The sequence below is a fragment of the Spea bombifrons genome, chromosome 4, assembly GCF_027358695.1.
Source record: "Spea bombifrons isolate aSpeBom1 chromosome 4, aSpeBom1.2.pri, whole genome shotgun sequence".
NCBI lineage: Eukaryota > Metazoa > Chordata > Amphibia > Anura > Pelobatidae > Spea > Spea bombifrons.
Genome location: NC_071090.1, coordinates 91,647,472 through 91,669,608, shown reverse-complemented (window position 1 = coordinate 91,669,608; position 22,137 = coordinate 91,647,472). Strand labels below are relative to the sequence as shown.

The window sequence follows — 22,137 nt, the reverse complement described above, 5'->3', positions numbered from 1 at the left end:
CACTAGGTGGTATGAAATAATATTTTTCTTTTAGGTCCACAGCCTGAAATTCCAAAATAAAAAACTAAAAAAACTTGCTTTGGATGGTTTACAAAGATATCTGTGGGCGCTCATTCCTTAGGCTGTTTTGTATAAGGGCTTCTGATCATTGTACAATGCCATCAACTGTCAGGGGTCAGAGGGCAAATGGAAATAATGTCCTATACCTCTAAAGCTAGGAGACACAGTACTGTTTTGAAGTTTGAAATCCCATTCTTGTGTTGCACAAAAAAAGCTGGTATTCTTCTAGAACACCGCAGTTCTAAGTTCAGAGATGTCTGGTTTGCCTTGAAAGTGTTTTCTTTTTATGACGGTATCACTTTTGATGCCCCTATTTTGTTCTCGGCAAATAGCCTCAGAATTCTGGCAGGATCTCAGATGCAGCAAAACAAAGGGTCATTGCGAGAGGAGAAATCACCAAGCAGGCCATGTGCTACCTCCTCTTTCGCATGCAGGTTTCCAGCCGTCTCAGTTCATCTGATGAGTGATAGAAGATGTCAAATTCTGCTGCCCCCCAATTTCTCCAGACTGTCAGACACCATCCCAAAGTCTGACTCTGCAAGCAACACACAACTGAATCCTTGCACACTGCAGCAGCTTCAAGAAAAATGCTGTAGGATAAAAGAAGGATCATGTTCTGCTGGTCCAACACACACATAAAGACTAAAGCTAAAAGTGAGTCAATATCAGAAACTAAAAGAAAAGCCATGCTTGCTGCTTGTACTTATTAAGTAGGCATCTCACAGATACAGTATTCCTCACACTCAATGAAGAAAAGTGTAATATTTACAGAAAATGATTTAATCGACTTGCTATCATAACTAACATAATATACAATTACTGTTTAAAGACTAATTACATAATTGTTGAAGTAAGCTGACCAAGTATAAGTAACATTAGCAGTTCACGATCTTACCCATCATTCTCCAGCCCTTTAGCCCGTAGCACTGCCAAGACGCGTCCTCTCTGCCCCCCGGATTCTTTCTCCAGGCCTATGATGACAATGTCACCTCCACGCCTGCGGAAATATAAATAAAGTGTCAACTTATTGTTCCGATCTAGTTTGATCTTCACGACCGTCTCAAGTTTGTGTATCCTTCCAAACAGAGACACAACAGATGTTCATGATGCAATAGGGAGTACTGTGCTGGGAAAAGAGCACACTGACCCAAAGCGAGTGCATGATTTAGATAAGAGTAACATGGTAACAAACTACAGTAAGTTGAGATAGGTTAGACAAACACAAAGGTAGATTACAGTAACAAAGGGGCTATTGCCTTTTCCTGTCACACACCAAGCCTCCAAACTGTTTCTTTCCATCCTATTTCATGTCTATTGAATGATATTTTACCAGATACAGATCATCAGCACAGTAGACCATTTTATTTCACCCCTGTCTAGCTTTTATAGAAAATGAGTTGGGTCTTAAATTTCCATATAGACAGTGTATGCAAAAAAATAACTGTGATTTATTATTTTTCTTGAGATTTTTCTCACCTCGGAACCCAAATCAAATCTTTCACAGCCAGAACCTTGACTGCCTGCACACAGAATTTCTCCTCCTCTGACGGGGGTGCTTTGCTGCTCCAGCTTTCGCTAGGAATTCTGGGTCTTTGTTCTCGAGACGCGTCGGGGTCTTCACTGTCCGTGGAGAAAGGGACACTAGTGTAGCTGACTGGCGTGCTGGGAAGGCTGCAGGAGGACCTGCCACCTCCCTGAGGTATAGAAGAGCTGGATAAGGAGGACACTGAGCAATAATCCGTGACAGAATCTTGGTGGCTGATGAGCTGCGTTCCTCGCTCGTGGCTGTATATAATACTGGTGTGCGCTGGGCACTGGCTATTTGTCACAGGTAATGTGATTGGAGCCAATTCAGATAAAGATTTCACTGTAAACATATCCCTCAATGGACTGCAGTCACCACAAAAGTACCTTGCACACACCTGGTAGCTTCCAGCATGGTACATGACCAATGAGTTTGTCTTATCATCTAAACACCAAACTGTCTCCTCCTTATTACAGTCCATGCTGGTGGTCATGGAGACAATAGAAGATGGTGCATTGTAGGGATCAAGTCGCTTTGACACCTCTAATGCTGTGCAGTCCACCACCAAGATACCTGGGCCATTGCTGTACCACACCTCGGAGCCACCATTTGAGATCTCCATTGCTAATACTGGATATGGATTTTGCCTAGGATCTTCATCTCCTATCTTGAACATTGATCGGTTGGCTGTTCGTGAACATATGTAAGAACAGTCACCTGTGGGAATACCATTATTCACTGGGAACACGGCGACCAAACTGTCTGACATCCCAGCGAACACCAAACAGGAGTTCTGTGTGATAAAAAAGTACATAGAGTTATACAAAAAGTATTACAGAGAATACCGCTGTTCTGAGGTCCTGTGGCTGAGGGTAGTCAGGGTTCTCTCTATCAATGAATTGTGCCATTGTGGTAACAGGCGTTCAATGCATTATTCTATATAATAGGGTATGAACCTTTACACCATCAGTCTAACCCGAGAGGCAGGACGATATTATCTTAACAGCTGTTCTACAGTGATTCTCCCCACACTATAGAGCAAATTTTTTCAGAACAAATATTATTTCCAGGTACATCCAGAAAAACAGGAAGTCTGTTGGCTGTTTGTTTCTTTTTGCTGTTCTACCCTCCTCTATTTGAATTAAATATTATAGACAAATATCAAAGTCATATTAAAGTAAGGGGAATAGGAGAGGGTGGATGTGCTGTACTATGCGCTTACCTTTGCCATAGTCACTGCCAGAAAACAGGTAACGATGGCTGGCGTGTCAAGAACCTTTTGTGGAGCACTCAAAGGACACATGCCCTGTAGACTGTAAATGGATATTTTCTGATCCTAAAAAACACACAAAACATATACTTTAAACATGAAAACTAGACAAAAATACCCCTAAATTCATAATCCTGATACTTTAGCTAAATGTGTGTATTCACTTAGTTTGCACTAGCAATAATTTCTCAAAAACATAATTCTCTGCCACAAGAAATAGTTACGTTTGTACAAAAACATGACTGCGATTACATAATCTGTGGTTAAGTTGTGAAAGATACCCTGGTACTAGGTTTCTACATACATACCCACACACACACACACACACACACACACACACGCTCTAAATCTCTCACCTCAGTTGAGATCCACAAGCTATTCTGTACTTTCACTTGACTGCACATTCTCATCCCAGGGCAGCTCAACGCTCGGACCTCCACTGAGCCTTTCTCAACATCAACCACTGTGTAATTTCTGCAGAGACAGATGGAAGAACGAAGTGGAATTGCTTATTGTAGTCTAGTGGGGTTGTCCAGGGGGACAAGAAAATTTGATTGTGGGCCTTGTGAAATGCAAGCAGATGAAGTTGTAAAGGAGATTTTTTCTTTTTCTGTTGAGGTTGGCTTTGGGAAAATAATAATATTTGGAGGTAATGGACTGATTATTTAATTATAACTGAAAACCAATGTTTTGTGTGCAAACACTGGAAAAAGAAATCCCGAAGGGTACCAAAGAAAAGTTAGAAAAAAAAATCAATATGTGTCCCTTAGCTGTAAGGGAAGCTTCATCTACACTTAAAACAATAAGCTCACATATATGAAAGACAAATATAAGTAAAGCCAGCTGGTACCTTGTTAATTCTGTTCCTACCCAGAACACAACAGTACTTTCCAGCTCTCGGGATGAGCAGAATGTCTCCTGTGCTCCTAACAGTAGCTGGTACTTGAAAACTGTAAAGCTGGGGTCATTCATCCGCCGTACGACTGATGCAGCCAGAGGACGCTGTAAGATACATGGGTAGACAAGTTCACGTCGATTGGCGGCACACAGGGAGCCCTGATGCCTCTGGCAGACCCACACTGGTGTACTCGCTCCACATCCCTATAGCTACTTGGAATACTGATGCATTGCTTTTTAGGTCTGGTGCATGTGAAAGCTGTATTTTTTAATATGACCCTAACAGACAGGCTAGGGGTTAAAAAAAAACATTGGGGGTGGCATGTGGAAAGAGGTAGTCTGGAGGAAGAGCAGAGCATAACACCTTGTGGGGCTAACATAAAAGTCAAGTGAATCACAAACTGATTCTAGTCAACGGTTTCCCAGGCGTGTGGTGGAACATATCCTAAGCACACATACCTTCTCAGGCTTGGTGTCCCAACACTCCATCATCAACTCCTGCAGCCGGTGGAACTGAACTTCCTCTGGTCGTCCCAGCACCGGCCGGATTCCCTTAGACAGTTTTTTGGAGATCTGAAGCTGGTGTTGACCCAATGATGGGCGCTGGCCTGATAGAAGCTCATAGATAACCATCCCATAGGAAAACATGTCCACCTAATTAGCAGGAGGAGAATACGGTTGTTTCATACACAGGCAGCCAAAACCCAAATTTTTCTATAAATCGCATGCTCTTTAAATTTCTGGCACATGAAGCAAAAGGCAACAATAACTTTAGGCCAATGGGGATAAAGATAGAGAATTGTCACTTATCTACTCATTGTGTGTATAAAATATGGAAGTTCTTAATTCGATTTCCTATATGGGTGGAAATTTCGTTTAAAAGACTGGCAAGTAAAGTTATTATTACAGCAGGTCAATTGTTCCCAAAGACAATGTACCTTCTTACCTTTTCATCATAGACCACACGTGGTCGAATTTCAGGTGCTTGATACCCCGGAGTGCCCTCCACTCCAAGCGCACCCTCGTGGAAAGAGAGTCGTGAGATACCATAGTCCGACAATTTAATGTTCACAGCATCCCTTACATCCAAGGACCAAACTAAGATATTATCAGACTTCAAGTCACAGAATATGATGTTCTTTTTGTGCAGGTACGATAGTCCAGAGGCAATCTGATACGAAATGCGCTGTGTAAGCATGTGTCCAAGAGGCATGAATGCAGGAGGCGCTGTGGGGAAACATACTTATTTATGTAAAACAAGGTAAAGAAACCGACAGAACAGGGTTAGCATACATACAAAAGGCCACCAATACAAAAGAGTAATAATGCTTATCCACACCTCTTTAACACAACATAATGAAACGTGTACAGTAACTATATTAAAGCATCACTGAATTAAATTTACATAGCATTTTCATTTTTCTAAAAAAAATGTTCAATTCCTCTTCTTTAGTTGAGTGTATATACACACGATTGAGCAATTATTAATATATCAGTTTGAACTATACCAGTTTACTTCCTTGTAATAGTTAGTAAAATCTAAACATTCCAATATCCGGAAATTGAAAATTTCCAGTTTATTTCACAAAATCTGACAACACTTTGTTGTGGGTCTAGTCCAGCATAAACATCATTCTGAAAATAATCCGTGTAAATGAATCTATCCTAAACTAAAAAAAGAAAAAGAAGATTTTAGGGATTTTAAGATTTCAGTTTGTCCATATGTTAGAATAAAAAGTCGGCTACATCAGAGATACTCGTGCTTAACTTTAAAAGGGTTGGAATACGTGCGTCACGTCTGCCTATATGGGAGGGTTTCTTTTATTAAGATTCTGGCCTTGACTTGTAATGTGACCCCAGCCTGGGGAGTGTAAATGTTTTCTTTCCTCCAAAAGTAAACCAACGTTCAGTTTCTGTGCAGAGAGTTATTTCATTCCATGTGTACACATCTGGTGGACGAACACCGCTATAGCATAATACAGAGTTATTCCTGTTTAATACTGTGACAAACTACCCCATACACGCAACCTTCAGTCTTGCTGAATCGTATTTTTAATCACAAATTACTTTTTTCATTACTTTTATTTATGTTTTTTTTATAATCATTCTATAGCAAAATGTGAACTAGAACAGAACAAGTTTACATTCGGATGTTTTCATATGCTGGTTCCTAATGTTATAATATTGTCCCATGGACTTTAAAATCTTAACTATAAAAAAATGTATTCATGTAACAACTTCTATTAGTATGACAGGTCTTTGTCCCAACAGTTATCTACAATACAGCCTTGAACAGTTAACATGTTTAAATCCCTGGTTTAAAACATAACATTCCTTCGGTACCACCTTTAGCCAGACATACTTCCCCCATGGCACTGACATAGACGGGGAATACAGGAATCTGAAAAGGGCTGCAGAAATAAAGGGTATACAATAGATTCCCAGTACACTAAGTTTTTGGAGGTGGAATCCTATAAGAACAGAGAAGTCAGCTTGTAGGTAGTAGGACATATGAGCTGTAGCTGGAAGAAATGAGTCTTGGTCACCTTGTTTTTTTTCCGTGAGGACCGTATTGAGACTCCCCAGAGGTGCCAGCTCCAGGGCGAAGCACAGAGGGTGTATGCTGATCCCAATCAGCGATACGATGCAAGGGTGCTGCAAGGAGTGGAGCATGCTGGCTTCCTGACGGAACTCACAGAAGTTTCTCATCACATCCATAGCCTGTAGGTGCTTGAACATGGTGTCTGAAGAAGAAACGCTACATGAGAGACCGCACCAACCCGTATCTACATGTACTTCATTTCCGATTTCAATTCACTCGAAGTGATGGCCAAATTCTTCCAGAAATGATTGCTTAATCAAATAAAAAACTTTGGCTGGAATACTTAATTGTCATGTGACACAAGAGCAGACACTGATAGGTTGCTGCCATAGAAACTGAAAAAGCTTCCTAAATGCTGTTGTGTTTATGTGATTAAACCTTCAGAGGAGACGTTAAAATGGAACAGTGAAAAAGCCATTATCTTTGGATTTTGTGATTCATGTTAACCAATTTTACCTCTGTGAATAAAGGCAAACAATGTTCTTGTCCAGAAGAGTTAATATTTCAAACCAGGAGGCTAAGGGCTACTTGTCGAAAACTCAAGCTGGTAGGGAGCGAGCATTTGTACAGTTCACAGCACTATGGTCCAGATATTTAATATGGGCTTGGCTCGGCAACTGAACCTCGGAGGAAAGTGACTGCATTATGTTCACCTGCTTTACGTTCTTCCAAAGCGGGAGTCGGTGTGAGTAAAAGCCAGGATCGAAATATATGTTAAACAAACTGAATACCTTTGGTGATCTCTGCAGATGTCCGATACTTTTTAATTTGGAACATCTTTACAGCCACTGGCTTTTTCTTGTATACAGCGCGGTAGATGATTGTGCCGCTTCCACCTTGACCCAGTATGTTGGAATTGTCTTCTAAATACTCCAAGTCCACAATGTCGAGAAACAATCTGATTAACACAAGGGCAAATGGTAACAGAGAGAAAATATATAGTTTTATATTCCTTATGCTCATCTGGTAAATATAGTTCAGATCTTAAGTATGAGGATGTGCCAAAATAATAACATATATATATATATATATATATATATATATATATATATATACACACTTACACACTTTACATGAATGAATTCAAGGGCAACGTCATTAAGAAGGTTTCTCGCTGGCATGCAGCATATTTTCAACATCACTAAATCATTTCAAAACTATCAATCCCCCAGTCTGTTAGCCAAAAGAGACACTTGAAGATATATATAATGCATGCAAAGTAGATGTGATCTACATCTCAGGGACAGGCAATGATAAGTTCCACACCATACAGACATTATAACAATTATGTGCCTTATTAATCTATCTTAAGTAAATATAAAACAATGAAAATGATTTCCAATGCGCAGAAAAAAGTGAAGTTATATAAGGATTCTTGCAGTCAGTCGCCATTCTCTGAATGCAAATATTAATCCCATCTGTTAATACAGTTCAAGGTCCCGTCTCCCTGTCTCCATAATGCAACATCTAGAATGTCATCATACACGCTCTGTATGCCATATGTTTCAGCTGACATTTGACACTTCACGTTGACCTGTGTAACTTTACCTCAAAGGGAAATCAGTCATAAAAATCTCTGGAACTAGTTCCTGAAGGGGCACCGAGACCTCCGGGTGATTAGGACACTCCACGTAATCCTTGTCCACAGCAGCAAGGACGCAGTCCTCCATATTAAAGTAATTAGGGTCTCCCTCTTCTTGTTCGCCCTCCTGTTTCCTCATCAGTGCCGTGCAACAGTGGCAAAGAACATACTGCTCCATCAGCAGGGTACCGTCGCTTTCGGTGGCCGTGAGAGCTGCAAAAACAACATTCAAAAGTCGCACAGGTTGTGATCACCGTCACTGCTCCGCTCTATACTATATCGCTTTACTCTATCCACTATTCTATACGGTTATTACAATTATGCACAAGTAGCATGTATACTGAATGATTATAGTTTGAGCAGACCCCTCTTTAAATTTTCTTTGGTTTCTGTAAAACTGTTAAAAAAAAAGACTAGAACTGATATATCCCACTCAGAATGTAGGATGACAGCAATGCAATGACCCTTTCTGCAATCAGTATTCTGGGGTACCTGGAAACCACTGGTCTATGAGAGAGTTCACGTGGTCTGTGATAAATGCCATGGCGGAAAAATCTCTCATTTCTGATTGGCAAATAATCTTTATCCCGCCACTCTTCTTTTTCTTCCAGTTAATGTCAGAAGACTCCACACTGAGGAAATTAAAACAGAGGTTCCTTTATTATAATTCTTTATCCATTGTATTAACAGGGCCGGACTGGGCCACCGGGATACCGGGAAATTTCCCGGTGGGCCGGAAGGTCCGGGGGCTGGGCGGCCATGAAGACAGCCGCTGAGCTGCCCCCCAGGCTGCCCGTAATCTAATCAAAGCGGTCGCTGGGTGCTGATGCGGCCGGCCGGCATCAGCACCCAGCAGCCGTGTGCGATGGCCGTCTAGTGATGGAAGCAGTGTGAGGGGTGAAAGCTCCGCCCCCTCGCACTGACCTTTCACCCCTCACGCTGCTCCCATCACTATGCGGCCATCAGATTGCTGGGAATGTAATCTGAACGGCCGATGCGTGCTGATGCCGCCGGCCGCCTCTGCTTTAATACTTTTTTTTTTACTTTATATGGCAAGCCGATCCAGCTTACCATATAAATAAAAAAAAAAAGTGTTAAAGTAGCTCCGGCCGGCGGCATCAGCACGCACCGGCCGTTTAGATTACATTCCCAGCAGCCTGATGGCTGCATAGTGATGGGAGCAGCGTGAGGTGGAAGCTCCGCCCCCTCGCGCTCAGACTGCTGCAGCACCGGATGTCAGTGGCATCCTGTCAGCATAGAGGAGAACGGTGTGCAGCTGCCAAGAAGTCAAGAGAAGTAGAAGGTGAGTAAAATAATGTATTTTTTGTACTGTATAATGTTTTTTGTATTTGTTAAAAACAAAAAAATTCGGCATGTGTGTGTATGTAAGTGTGTCCCCCTTTATGCCACTCTTTCTCAGAAATGCCTTATACCCCCCTATATGCCACTCTGTCCCATGATATGCCTTTTAACCCCCTATATGCCAGAGTTGCATATAGGGGTATAAGGCATTTCTGGATGCAGAGTGACATATAGGGGGTCAAAAGGCATATCTGGAGGCAGACTGGCATAAAGGGGGTTAAAAGGTATATCATGGGGCAGAGGAGCATATAGGAGGGTATAAAGCATATCGGGGAGGCAGAGTGGCATATAGGGGGCATAAGGCTTTTCTGGAGGCAGAGTGCCCCATGATATGCCTTTTAACCCCCTTCATGCCAGTCTGCCTCCAGAAATGCCTTATACCCCCTATATGCCAAGCTGTCCCATGATAAGCCTTTTAACCCCCTATATGGCAGAGTGGCATATAGGGGGTTAGAAGGCATATCATGGGACAGAGTGGCATATATTATTTTTTATTTAATATGGCAAGCTGGATCGGCTTGCCATATAAAGTAAACAAAAATGTCCCATGATATGCCTTTTAACCTCCTATATGGCAGAGTGGCATATAGGGGGTTAGAAGGCATATCATGGGACAGAGTGGCATATAGGAGGGTTGAGGCATATCAGGAAGGCAGAGTGGCATATAGGGGGGTATAAGGCTTTTCTGGAGGCAGAGTGCCCCATGATATGCCTTTTCACCCCCTTTATGCCACTCTGCCTCCAGAAATGCCTTATACCCCCCTATATGCCACTCTGTCCCATGATATGCCTTTTAACCCCCTATATGCCAGAGTGGCATATAGGGGTATAAGGCATTTCTGGATGCAGAGTGACATATAGGGGGTCAACGGCATATCTGGAGGCAGAGTGGCATAAAGGGAGTTAAAAGGGATGTCATGGGGCAGAGGGGCATATAGGAGGGTATAAAGCATATTGGGGAGGCAGAGTGGCATATAGGGGGCATAAGGCTTTTCTGTAGGCAGAGTGCCCCATGATATGCCTTTTAACCCCCTTTATGCCACTCTGCCTCCAGAAATGCCTTATACCCCCCTATATGCCACTCTGTCCCATGATATGCCTTTTAACCCCCTATATGGCAGAGTGGCATATAGGAGGTTAGAAGGCATATCATGGGACAGAGTGGCATATAGGGTATAAGGCATTTCTGGATGCAGAGTGACATATAGGGGGTCAAAAGGCATATCTGGAGGTGGAGTGGCAAAAAGGGGGTTAAAAGGCATATCACGGGGCAGAGGGGCATATAGGAGGGTTGAGGCATATCAGGGAGGCAGAGTGGCATATGGGGGGTATAAGGCATTTCTGGAGGCAGAGTGACATAGGGAGTAAAAGGCATTTCTGGAGGCAGAGTGGCATATAGGGGATTAAAAGGCATATTATGGGGCAGAGTGGCATATAGGAGGGTATAAAGCATATCAGGGAGGCAGAGTGGCATATAGGGGGCATAAGGCTTTTCTGGAGGCAGAGTGCCCCATGATATGCCTTTTAACCCCCTTCATGCCACTCTGCCTCCATGAATGCCTTATACCCACTATATGCCACTCTGTCCCATGATATGCCTTTTAACCCCCTACATGTCTCAATCATAGCTTTTATTAAATATGGAAAAAAATAGTCTACATGAATTAATAAAGAAATAAAAGTTTCTTACCAGAATATCATGAAGAATAATGTGATCACTGTTTTGTTCCACTGAATAAAATGGAACTCTTTCATCTAAAAAATGTTCGCAGTAGTAAATGTTTTGATCCCATTATGTGTAATGTATTTCATTTATTAGGGCCTTTTAACACTTTTGCTTTCTGGCATTTTAATACAAATAATGAGATAAAAAGAATGGCACATAGTGTGACTCGGGTGTGTATAAGGGGTGCGTGTGGGTATAAGAGCTTCACCGTGAGATAAACTATATGGGGCTGGTCCCCAAATTTTTCCAGGGCTGCTTTTCAGTCCCAGTCCGGCCCTGTGTATTAATTTGAAAGCAGTGGTTTACTCTGAATATCCGGGCTTCCCTGAAACATTTTTAGGAAGTGTTTCTAGCGGCTACTTTCTTAATACAACCCCAAATCCTTTTGTCACTCAGCTGTTAATAAGTCAAAAAGTCACATTAAAAAGTCTTGGTGAAGCCCCATCCTGCATATAAGTAACTGAAGGAGATCTTGGGTAAGAAATCGTATGACTAAGCGTAATATGTAACAGATATCTGTAAACCGTATGTGCCAGGAAGCCGTAATTGTTTAAGTAAAAGTATGAACAGATGATATAGCAATGGCACATTTTTGTATATCTGTTTGCCTTTTAAGTATTTTAAGTGCTCCATAACTATCTTGTTTTTTACTGATACCAGATGGCTTACGGCTATTTAATTAAGAGATGCTTTTAAAATTAATAGAGCCCAGCGCAAGCTTTCTCCATGGGCCCCTTCACCAGCTCAGTTGAGCTGGGATATGATGTCATATCTTGATGCTCTCCAACAGCAGAGAGAGTGCAGGAAGCAAGGTAGAAAGGTTAGGAGGTCTTTGCTGGCAGTTGCACAGACCTCCAAAAGGACTATGGCAGCTGTTGAGGTGGCCCAAGCTACCATGAGCCGCTAAACCTGGTATTGAGGTGGCTGCCAATTTTTGCACTAACCATGTTTATTTTTTTTGGTATTTGCAGTACTGGTGGATCTTACCTGAGGTAGCCACCATCAAAGGTCACCATCAGGCCCTCCTGCCAGTAGATGGTCTGGTTCCTTTTCACTCGGAAGGTGCTGCATCTATTCCTCTGATTGCCGGTGAAACTGTAAACTACAGACTTCCTGTTCCTGGGTTTTGTGTTCTTCTTATTCTCAAACAACTGGCAAACAGAAAACAGGCAGATGTCTACAAAGCTATCAAGGGCACCGTGACAACGTAGATGGGAACGGAAAAAAGTAAAAGGCAGAAAAGTTAAAGAGAAAATCCTTATGACTTGCTAAGAATTAGGGATCATCATAGTAGAGGGACATCTGTAAAATGTTATTCTGAAAGCATAGCTAATAATCCATACAAACCAACTGTTGTGTAACCAGAAATATAGGACACTGAACAAAAACCACAGCATTAACTCCAAGTATGGACTCATCCGGGCAGCCTAAGGCCGCTTTCCTGCTCTTGAGTTAGGAAGAAAGAACAGATAATAAGGAGTGACTGGTGCAGGACAGGGAAAACCCTGCTTGGCTATGTATCGCCAGCAAATGTGTGTGGGGAAAAGGCTTTCGGTGGAATGGCTAAAAATAATTACAATTTGGAGGGCCCCATGCATGAAGAGACATTTCAGCTATCGGATTGTCACAAATTATTTCCCCCCCTTATTTAAATTCATAGAATTCATCAGGATCTCCTCTGTACATATACATTGTGTCCGCATCTCTCAGCTTGCAGGAGATGTGTTCAGTCCAATGCATCTCCAACTCTTCCAAAGAGCAGAACAGACATTTTTTTCTCCTTACACGTAAAGATTGCACGTTAAAATACTTTAATATGCATTCTTCTTGGTGAGGTTGTAAGGGCATTATACTGTCCTTTTTAAGGAAACCTGTAACTATCACAGCTTTTAATATAGCTAAATCTAATTTATTAAAACTATCTACTTCTACTTGTTTGCCAGCGGCGATTGTGCCAAGTGTCAATGTGGTAAAGTTAACATTATCTGATCAATGTCCTTTCTAGAAGTTTATCTCCCACAAACCCCAACATATTACTAATGCTGCCTGGTCAGATCAACAATAAGCAACTTTTACACCAGGACAGAGATAATGTAATGGGCAGGAATAATCATGCAGGTTCTATGAACAGGAAATAAAGATGGCTGCTCTCATGGCATAAAGGACTGAACGAGACTGAACTTGAGCAGGGTGTTCTTTAAAGGATCCTCTTCTGTAAATCATGTTATTGTGGAATCTCACCCAAAAATCTATTAGGTTTATCTGCTAAATATCAAGCGGGTACAAGATGTCCATTACATTACACCAAAACGGTAGGCAACCCAACTCACATCAACGTGACTGCAGCAGATTATACAAGCTGCATCCTCATGTGCGTTAATGCTACTTAAGATGATTGATGTCAAGTTAACCCATAAAGGACTACTAGACACTTTAGTAAATAGACCCAAAAGTGTTTGTGTGCCCCTAAAACTCCATACCACAATGATGTGACTGAACAGTTGGACTTTCTTTATGTGTTTGTTATACCAAACCCATAAACATAATAAAATATTAAAAGCCCATTATTTCTTTTTTTCCTGTTTGTTTTGCTGGTGTATTTGTGTTTGCAGATAACAGACAGTAACCTTGTATTATGGTTATTATGGTGTATTATGGTTATGCCAAATGTTCATCAAAACCAGCATGAAAGCATTTACTCCTCAAAAAAGGGTTCTGTTGAATCTGAAGTCAGATAAGAATCACTTGGCCAATCCAATCTCCCTGTTCCTGCCCGGCTTCAAGAAAATCTGTTCCTCTGAGTAACACAATTAAGCTCTCCAGAACACTATGTTGCTTTTGAAACAACCGATATAGAAAAAAGGCAAAGTTTATTTTTAAAAAGAGTGGACAATTACCAGCTTTGCAATCCCTGAAGCTTTTACATATCAAGTATTTGACCTTCATAAGTCCATGTGCTTTACCGAAACACTTACCTGGAGATCCATTTCTGCCAGACTTATTAACATGCGCGCTATGAACCTTTGCCAGAATCCAACGGGGACGAAGCTCATCTTAAACACCCGCTGGACAGTGTTGCCAGTAAGCTGCCGTAAGCAGTGGATATCCAGGCCTGGTTTGCTTGGCAGGAGGTGGGGTAAGAGATAACTAAAGGGGTAAAAGTCATGAAAATACGAGATCTGAGCAGCAACCCATGGGATAGATTTTTCATGGAAAAAAAATAATAATAAAATAAACATCTGGTATTCATCACAACAATAAATAGCAAGATCTTGGCAGTAATAATATAATTCTTAGTGGATAATCCAGCATGAAATGCTAGCATTGTAAACGTGGGATAAAACCATGATCAGGGCAGGACGTGATTACTAATAATTATAGCTGAGGAGGGCTATAACTCTCATTCTGCATTTGGTTCAGGGTAACAAAACCACATATATCCATTGATACCTTGACCCGGGCAGGGAATACCCACCATTTCCAATGTCACACTCTAGATTGGGTAATGAAGGCGACCAACTTATTTTTTGCCAGCAACTTTGGTTTACTTTGAACCAGAAGGGATTAATTGGGGGGGGGGGTATTTTGATTTAGAACACAGCAAAGCTATTTTAAGAAAGGTATTGCAAACAATCGTATTAGCTTTCATATCGTTTTCTAATTCCTTTTTCAATGCACGCTTAGAAGAGCCGAGCACAACTGTGTTCAGTTCCAAAGCGATTCCATCTAAGACTACATAACTTCTTAAATTACTGGCTATGGGTCTGGTTTCATGGTCCAGCATTGGATGGGACAAAACTCACAGACGGCTTTCTAACCGAATGTCTACCCCCCCAAACAAAGCTGAACTGAATTATAGCTGCTCCAGTTGTGTTTGACAAAGCTTGCATTATAATCCAGGGCTCCGGGACACTGGCCAGTGTTTCCTCACTTACGGGCTGGTCCTTTATTACTTGCAGTACAAGGAAAAATGAGAACTATGCCAGTATTTTCTTCTTTCTAAGAACTAGCCAGAGTAATTTAACTCCTCAAAGCAAAATACTCAAAGGACAAGTGTCATATTAATTCCGACAAACTGTTATTACCTATGTAAAGTAGGGTAAACCTATAGCTGAGAGGCGAACAGGGGCTGGCTTATTTAAATACCATGCAAGCCTGTGACTCCTCCATCTGTGCAATGACATTCTATTAAACGCTAAGGAACGGATGCCATTCAGGCTGCTGGCCTCTCTTGCCATCACAGACTACTCATAATACTGTAAATGTATTTTATATATAAAGAAACAAAATAAGTAACAAAAAATAAGTAAAAGGATAGGACACGTGGTCACGCGTTTAGACTGGAAGAATTTAGATTTAGTCTAAAGCAGAGGAAAGGGTTTTTTTACAGTAAGGACAATAAGGATGTGGAATTCTCTGCCTGCAGAGGTAGTTTTATCGGAGTCTGTACAGATCATGAGGTTTTTCTTTCTCTAACCTGTTACTGGCAACTGGAAGAGCGATCTCAAATTTTGCCAGGAACTGGAAGTACTGCTCCTCCGTCTGCCTGGTGAACCCGGTCCCAACCAGAAGCATCCGTAGATCCTCCGCTTTGATGACTCCGTTCCTGGCCACAGACTTGGAGCTCTTTATGTTAATGATCCTCTCCAAGCACTCAGACAGCCAGACCGGGTCCAGGAAATACAGGTTGCGCAGCCCATGGCTGGTGTCTGGGAAGTGAAGCAGCGTACCCGTCTCTATCAGAAACCCAATGGCTGAGAGAAACAAAACGAGAAGAGAGTCACGGAGCTACAATGTTACCTACCTACTAAAATACTTTATCACGTGTGGTATATAACACTAACCAGTAACAAGAGTCCATATGGCATGGCTCCCCTACTATCTAACTTGCACTAAGAGAGGAGCATGCTTAGGTAAAAGGTGTGAGGAGTGAGACAGTTAAAAGCACGCTTGAGAGGAAGTTGGTGTCCCAACATCAGACTATGTTGCAAACATCAGACTAAGGTTTGGAATGGGATGCCATCATGCCGGGGAGGGAAGCCATCCGCCTGTGTGTTTGGCGGTGCTGCCAGACAGAGATCATGAGTCAGTAAGATGTAGACACCTTGCTAAAACCTGCCCACGTCGGATGTTCATTTTCCTGGAAATGACTCAGTGCCCATCACTCCTGGGAGCACAGAAGAAAAAACCCATAATACATGTACAGTACCTGAATGTGTGGATTGTAACACGTTTCTGTACACAACTTTTATCTATCAATGAAGGTCTGAAGGTAACAGTAAACGTTCATATGAGAGTGTATGCGTCGGTATGCCTGCATGTATATATGTGCTCAGTGCATGTGTGCAGGATCTTTGATTACCATGTATAACATCCCCAGCAAATCACATTGATTAATGTGTGTTAATGTTATTGCCAACTATACTGTCAATTTGAATTTTATTGTTTTTTCACTCTCCCCTTTCGTAATGGCTCTATGGAATCTGTTCAAATGTAAAGTAGTGAAAGAAATGCCTGTTTTATTGAAATTTTTTGCATACCGATTAACCAATCATTAGATGAGTAATACTTTGGAAAGATAAAAACACCAAAAACTTTTTGTACACGTTGAATGTTTGTGTGTTTTTATGCACACATGTCCCCATACGCAGCGTATGAGTAAGTCTGCAGTATGATTTCAGATGTCTACACAATCCGAGCTGTGTCTGAAGCAGGTCCTAACACACAATCCTACTACTGCCCTCGCCTCCTCTATGACTCTTACCATAAACAACAGGAGAATATATGTATCAGATCCTTCCCATGCCTTCAGCTCACCTGGTCAGTGTTTCTTCCCATACCCGGTGCCCCACCACTAACCTAGCCATCTACACTGTCAATTCTACATTTAATAGGTGCAGAAAAAATGAATCCATTATACCCATGCATACACTTAATCGATATCTGTTCACCACAGAAGGTAATAAAATCACAATTAGAGGCAGGGTAAGAATGAATACTCCCTCATACAGAAAGAAATGCTAACGTTTTAAAGGTCCGACTCTTCTTTTGTATTATAAAGAAATCCCAAAATCTTTAAGATCTATAAGAGGGGGCTGTATTATTATTGTGTAAGGAGATATACTTATGCCAATATGGAGATGCACATAAAGGCACAGGTTATGTACATTTTAGTTTGCTTGGCCATGGTTACATGGGCTTCCTCATTTGCGTATGTCTGCTGTTTTAGACACATCTTTTTGGTGCAGTATGGGCTGGATGCATGTGTGGAGTGTTCCACCTACAGTTTTTTAAAATCTTTTTAGAACTCTTCAGAGGAGGACAGAACCTACTATGGCTCATGGAAGCGATCTCCCCCGTGGCATCTCATACCTGTCTGCATGTCCTCATAATCTCGGATGTCGTTTCCCGGATTCTGTTCAATGATCTGCTCTATCTGCTCATCCGTCAGATACTGAACTTGGTCCTCCTGAGCTCTGCTCTGTTGCTGTGCAAGCACTGCCTCCTGAAGGTTGAGGTAGCTTCTTGGGATCTGTGTGCAGAGGAAAGCCATGCAGATTAAGCATGTTTTTAGATATAGCACTGGTTGTGCCCACTCAGATACCATCTCCTAAAATATATGCAGCTCATATAACTACAGTCTATATGAAATAACATTTAAAATGTGGATTTGTGCATATTGTTAACACCTTGCTTTTCCGGTAAGTACAGTAACAACGACATTTATTGTCTATGAAGTTCCTTTTTGGTAAATATATGTTGAACTGGCCAGAGGTACATTGATGGGCCGTATGGCTGGGCTCGCTCCCAAGAATGAAAATTGCCAGTAGTCCCTAAACACGTAGGTAGCAATATAGGATCCGATTCTCTTCCAGAAAAACTATTTAACTGTGAATGAGGTAAGAGTTGAGCTTTTCCATTTTCTTATAACGTTGTATATCGAACAGTGTGAGCATCAGAATAAGCATGAGGGGAGCTGTCTTTCGCATGAGGTGCAATTCATACAATTTCCTATTTCTTATTGTTACACTGCGCAGGCCACTGCTTGAATTGGTTGGCATGATGTATATGCTATTGACTGTTTCTTTGATTTTCAGATACCCAGTGGTGGTGGGGGGACACTTACTAGCCGTCCTACAAGTTTCTGGGACCCTATAGTGCTGCCCACATCTTTCATATTGCACGCGGCTTGGAATATTAGCTGTCGTAGACTGTCCAGCCCCTCCAAAGTCTTGCACGAGAGTTCACTGTAAACAAGGATACACAGATATAATGTGGAATAAGTGGGATGACAAACTTGATACGGGCAGAACGGATTTGTACAGTGATGCCTCCGTTTACAGGGAAAAACCTTATAATCATTCTTTTGCACAGTAAATTAGAGCCCAAAACAGAGATAACATTAGTTTTATTTTTCTTAAAAGTGGAAAATATATTTTTTCTCAACATATTAATATTCCTACAAGTAAGCAGCTTCTCTACCCTATACCCTATAGATTTACTAATATATCCTCAAAACACCATAACCAGAGCTCTAAAATAAGGCTTCCCTTTAACAGTAGGCTGCAAAAGCATATGGAATGCTGAATGTGGCTTTCCTCTATGTAAAAAAAAAACAATCTAGCCAGCGATTATTCTTTAATTGTCCCCTGGTTTTCCCAGAAAATATACAGACTGGTACTCACTGTAAGTGTTTAATTGTGATATCTGGGAATCCAGTGGCTCGAGACCCTGACGGGGATCGGCACAGAGCCAATACGTAAGCGCGGAGAGTAGCAATGCGCTCCAACCTGAACTTGGTCTCTATGAAGTCCAGATGTGTCCCTACTACCAAAACGGCAGCATTGGGAGCTTTGGCCTGGAAAACAAAGGTATGATTTGCCTTGATTGGCACAAAACCTGTAAAGACTGTTTGATTTACGCTTTATTAAAATATGGACATCATAATTATGTTCCCACATTACAATTCCTGCTATTACATCTCCTGTTCCTTATAATAACCTTATACTACCTCAATATTCAACAGCCAGAACTGGAGGTTAGCAACAGCCTCTTCTCCCAGAGCAAGGTTCCACACAACCACATAAAGGGCCTTGTCAGTGAAGAAGCACTGGTTTACAGCCGACATAGCAGAGGAACCTCCGATATCCCACACGTGGAACTGTACAGAGTCAACCTACTTAAACAGGAGAGAAGATAATGGGGAAAGGGGTATGTGAAGAAATGGTTTGGACCAACAAATACCACTGAAGAATAAAACACAGTCCAGGTAGTAAAGCAGATACAAACAGGTCTAACACACACACACTTTTAGCTTAACCCTTAACTATAGTGATGTTCAAACATGTTATATAGACCTTGTAAGGAAGATCGTACTTAAAGAAGTTTAAATTATATAGGTAACCGCCATGGAACTCTCTGTTATCTGCTGGTTAGTGGGCAGTATTTGAACTCTGGTTTACTGCTTTCCTTAATTATGATTTATGGATTTATATAGAGCCATCATACTCCACAATACTGTACAATTAAATAAAAATGCCGCACTCAACTCCCTTTTACCTTTCCATGCCCAGAAAATAAAAGGTTATTCATGACAAAACAGAGCTCTTTAAATCTACAAACTGCCGAGCCACACGCTGCTACTGGCCCTCATACAAAAAAGTTTTCATGCAGGAAAAGAAAACAAAACTTTCATGTATAGGGCCAGATCCCTGCAGAATCCAAGCAGGATACTGGAAGGAACAGGCCGCCTTACATTATATAGTGCTGTTCATTCCATCTCCTATAAAAACCGAAACCGCTAGCGAAACGAGGGATGTCCTTTGCAGAGGCAGGAGCTGATTAAAAACAGAGGCTTGGATCATGTCCCAGCAGTGAGGTCACGCAGCATCCATACCGCGTTCCTCTGCTCGGGCTACTCTTACAGGGGTTAGCAGAGCAGGTAACGTAAATGATCAGATTTTCCATCGGTACAAAAGTACCAGAAAATGTGCCTGCGCGACTAAACTTCTACAGCATGTGCAGGCAGCCTGGCACAGCTAACCAGTTGTTCAATTTAATCATTGGGTATATGGTATTTTTGTTTATTTATGTTAGCGTCATGCTGGGGTATTCAAAAAGGCCACCAGACTACATTATCCTTGTCTGCCCCATTTTTATATAATTGCACCTTCAATTTACATTTATTTGGTATTAATAACTTCTTGTTCATCTTCACCACGAGACAGCTTCAAACACAAGAAGAGCTTTCCAATCAAAGGGACTTCTTTCAGTCCAAAGCCAAGTAGAATAAGACAAATGTATGCAGGAATTAACACTCCATTCTCAGATTATCGGTCACCTTCGCTCTGATCCCTACAGGTTTCTGCAGCTCCCAGCGGGTAGTTCGGAGAGTGTTATCTCCCTGCATCTGCTGACAAACTTTCCCTGTCTGCAGAACCTCAAACAAGCTGGATTTCCCTTGGCGTGGGGGTCCTACAATCATCATCTTCACCAACCGGCATCGTTCTGCTTTTCTCAGCTGGGCCCGCAGGAAAGCCAGGATAGTAACCGGTCCTACGGAAATCGGATGGAAGGAGCGTCAGTACTGAGCCAAAACCCAAATTCAAAAAAGAGGAACAATGTAAAAAAATGAAGTTATTGTGCTTAATGCTGAAATCCTTGTACTCTAAAGGACTGAGCAAGGAGCAAACATTTATTTAACAAAGTCACTGCCAAGCTGCCAGTGCTTCATTGGTTTACTTACTAAACAAGACTTTACTGATGAGTTCAAGTGAGTTGAGCCATTTGCCAACAAATGAGATTTAATGTATAATACCAACATATACTGGCCTGGATATAGGCCTTAGCTTTCCTAAAATCCATTATCTTACATAAAAAAGACAAAAAAATGTTTCTTTTGCATTTTCAATTTTTATGGTAATATTTGTGTATCTTTCGACAACACACACTGTACTGAATAAGCAACAATGTATATTAGTTCACCATAATTTATTTGTACAGCTTGTTCAAAAAGCTCAAAAAAGTACATTTTGTCAACATTCTGTTCTGAAAACTGTGCTACGCGTTAATCTACGGCCTGTATCAGGGACAGTGTATACTATGTAATCTATATAAATAATTACTTTATATCAAATAATAAGAAATGTTTTCGATTTCCCCCAAATGTCACCTCTCTGACTTGTAGGAATGGCCCTAAATGCCCCATATGTGGTATGGATATACGTGAGCCTTGTCATGGAATGGAGACAGAGAACACCCCAACGGATTCTGAATTCTTTGAAATTCCAGAAGAACATTCAAGCAGTCCAACCAGTAATATACTTTATTCAACAAAGCAAAAAGAGCATTGTTTCAGTCAAATTACATTTCTTATATAATATTGGGGAGATTCAGTCCTGCTCTACTGGGCTGCATGTGCCCATCATCTGCCAGTGTCTGCCCAGGCCCGGTGCTCTACTATTACTATTGCTGCTGCTGTACCTCTTTGACCCTCCTAACTCTTGAGGAACTTTAAAAAAAAAATATCTATAATAAAAAGGGGTATTCACAAGGTGTCAAGGTCCCCTTGAATGTCATTCCAAATGTTAAAAAAATCCAAGCCGAGCAGCCTTCACTGCGGCAAAAATTAAGCAAAAATTTCTTACAAATCCAACCCTGAGAGAGCACGATGAATTCCATAAAGTATTGCTTGATTACATTTTGTTCACATAAATCAAATTCTTCCCACTCACCTTCTTTTCGGATCTCTACAGGCACATTTGTGATGTTCAGATCCTCCAGGTCCAACTGCCAAAGTGATGCCAACTGCCCAAGCTCTGCTGGTAGCTCTCTAATGCCAGGGTTACTAGACCAAGTAAAATGTATATAAAAATACAAATCTTTAAAAACATGGCATTTCAATCCCATAGGTGGCCCCTACTATTACCTACCTCCCAAGGTACAGTTCAGTGAGGCTCTTCAAGTAGCACACAGAATATGGAACAGATTCCAGCTGATTATCATTCAAGTACAGAACCTCCAGGGAATCACTCAGGCACAGGGGGAACTCCAGACAATACCCTGAAAGGCACAACAAATCAATGTAATAACGCAACCAACCTCATTATCTAAG

The 22,137-nt window shown here is 41.5% G+C and overlaps 1 protein-coding gene across 2 annotated transcripts in view; it reads right to left on the bottom strand.

The window, feature by feature from the left end:
• Positions 1 to 336: 336 nt before the first annotated feature.
• The window catches only part of LRRK1 (leucine rich repeat kinase 1), a 46,005-nt gene continuing 24,204 nt past the window's right edge, over positions 337 to 22,137 (bottom strand). The window contains exons 13-34 of one of the 2 annotated variants that reach the window (XM_053464781.1): positions 21,956 to 22,085; positions 21,758 to 21,870; positions 20,365 to 20,579; positions 19,036 to 19,200; positions 18,710 to 18,882; positions 18,151 to 18,271; positions 17,397 to 17,556; positions 15,502 to 15,778; positions 14,000 to 14,171; positions 12,012 to 12,175; positions 8,429 to 8,568; positions 7,903 to 8,149; positions 7,086 to 7,252; positions 6,299 to 6,496; positions 4,699 to 4,979; positions 4,212 to 4,406; positions 3,706 to 3,857; positions 3,212 to 3,329; positions 2,808 to 2,921; positions 1,537 to 2,378; positions 956 to 1,057; positions 337 to 650 (exon numbers count right to left, since the gene is read on the bottom strand). In XM_053464781.1, the coding sequence (XP_053320756.1) occupies positions 473 to 650; positions 956 to 1,057; positions 1,537 to 2,378; positions 2,808 to 2,921; positions 3,212 to 3,329; positions 3,706 to 3,857; positions 4,212 to 4,406; positions 4,699 to 4,979; positions 6,299 to 6,496; positions 7,086 to 7,252; positions 7,903 to 8,149; positions 8,429 to 8,568; positions 12,012 to 12,175; positions 14,000 to 14,171; positions 15,502 to 15,778; positions 17,397 to 17,556; positions 18,151 to 18,271; positions 18,710 to 18,882; positions 19,036 to 19,200; positions 20,365 to 20,579; positions 21,758 to 21,870; positions 21,956 to 22,085 (4,424 nt within the window). In that variant the 3' untranslated portion in view covers positions 337 to 472. The remainder of the gene's footprint in view (positions 651 to 955; positions 1,058 to 1,536; positions 2,379 to 2,807; positions 2,922 to 3,211; positions 3,330 to 3,705; positions 3,858 to 4,211; positions 4,407 to 4,698; positions 4,980 to 6,298; positions 6,497 to 7,085; positions 7,253 to 7,902; positions 8,150 to 8,428; positions 8,569 to 12,011; positions 12,176 to 13,999; positions 14,172 to 15,501; positions 15,779 to 17,396; positions 17,557 to 18,150; positions 18,272 to 18,709; positions 18,883 to 19,035; positions 19,201 to 20,364; positions 20,580 to 21,757; positions 21,871 to 21,955; positions 22,086 to 22,137) is intronic. The other variant, XM_053464782.1, reaches the window with a different exon arrangement.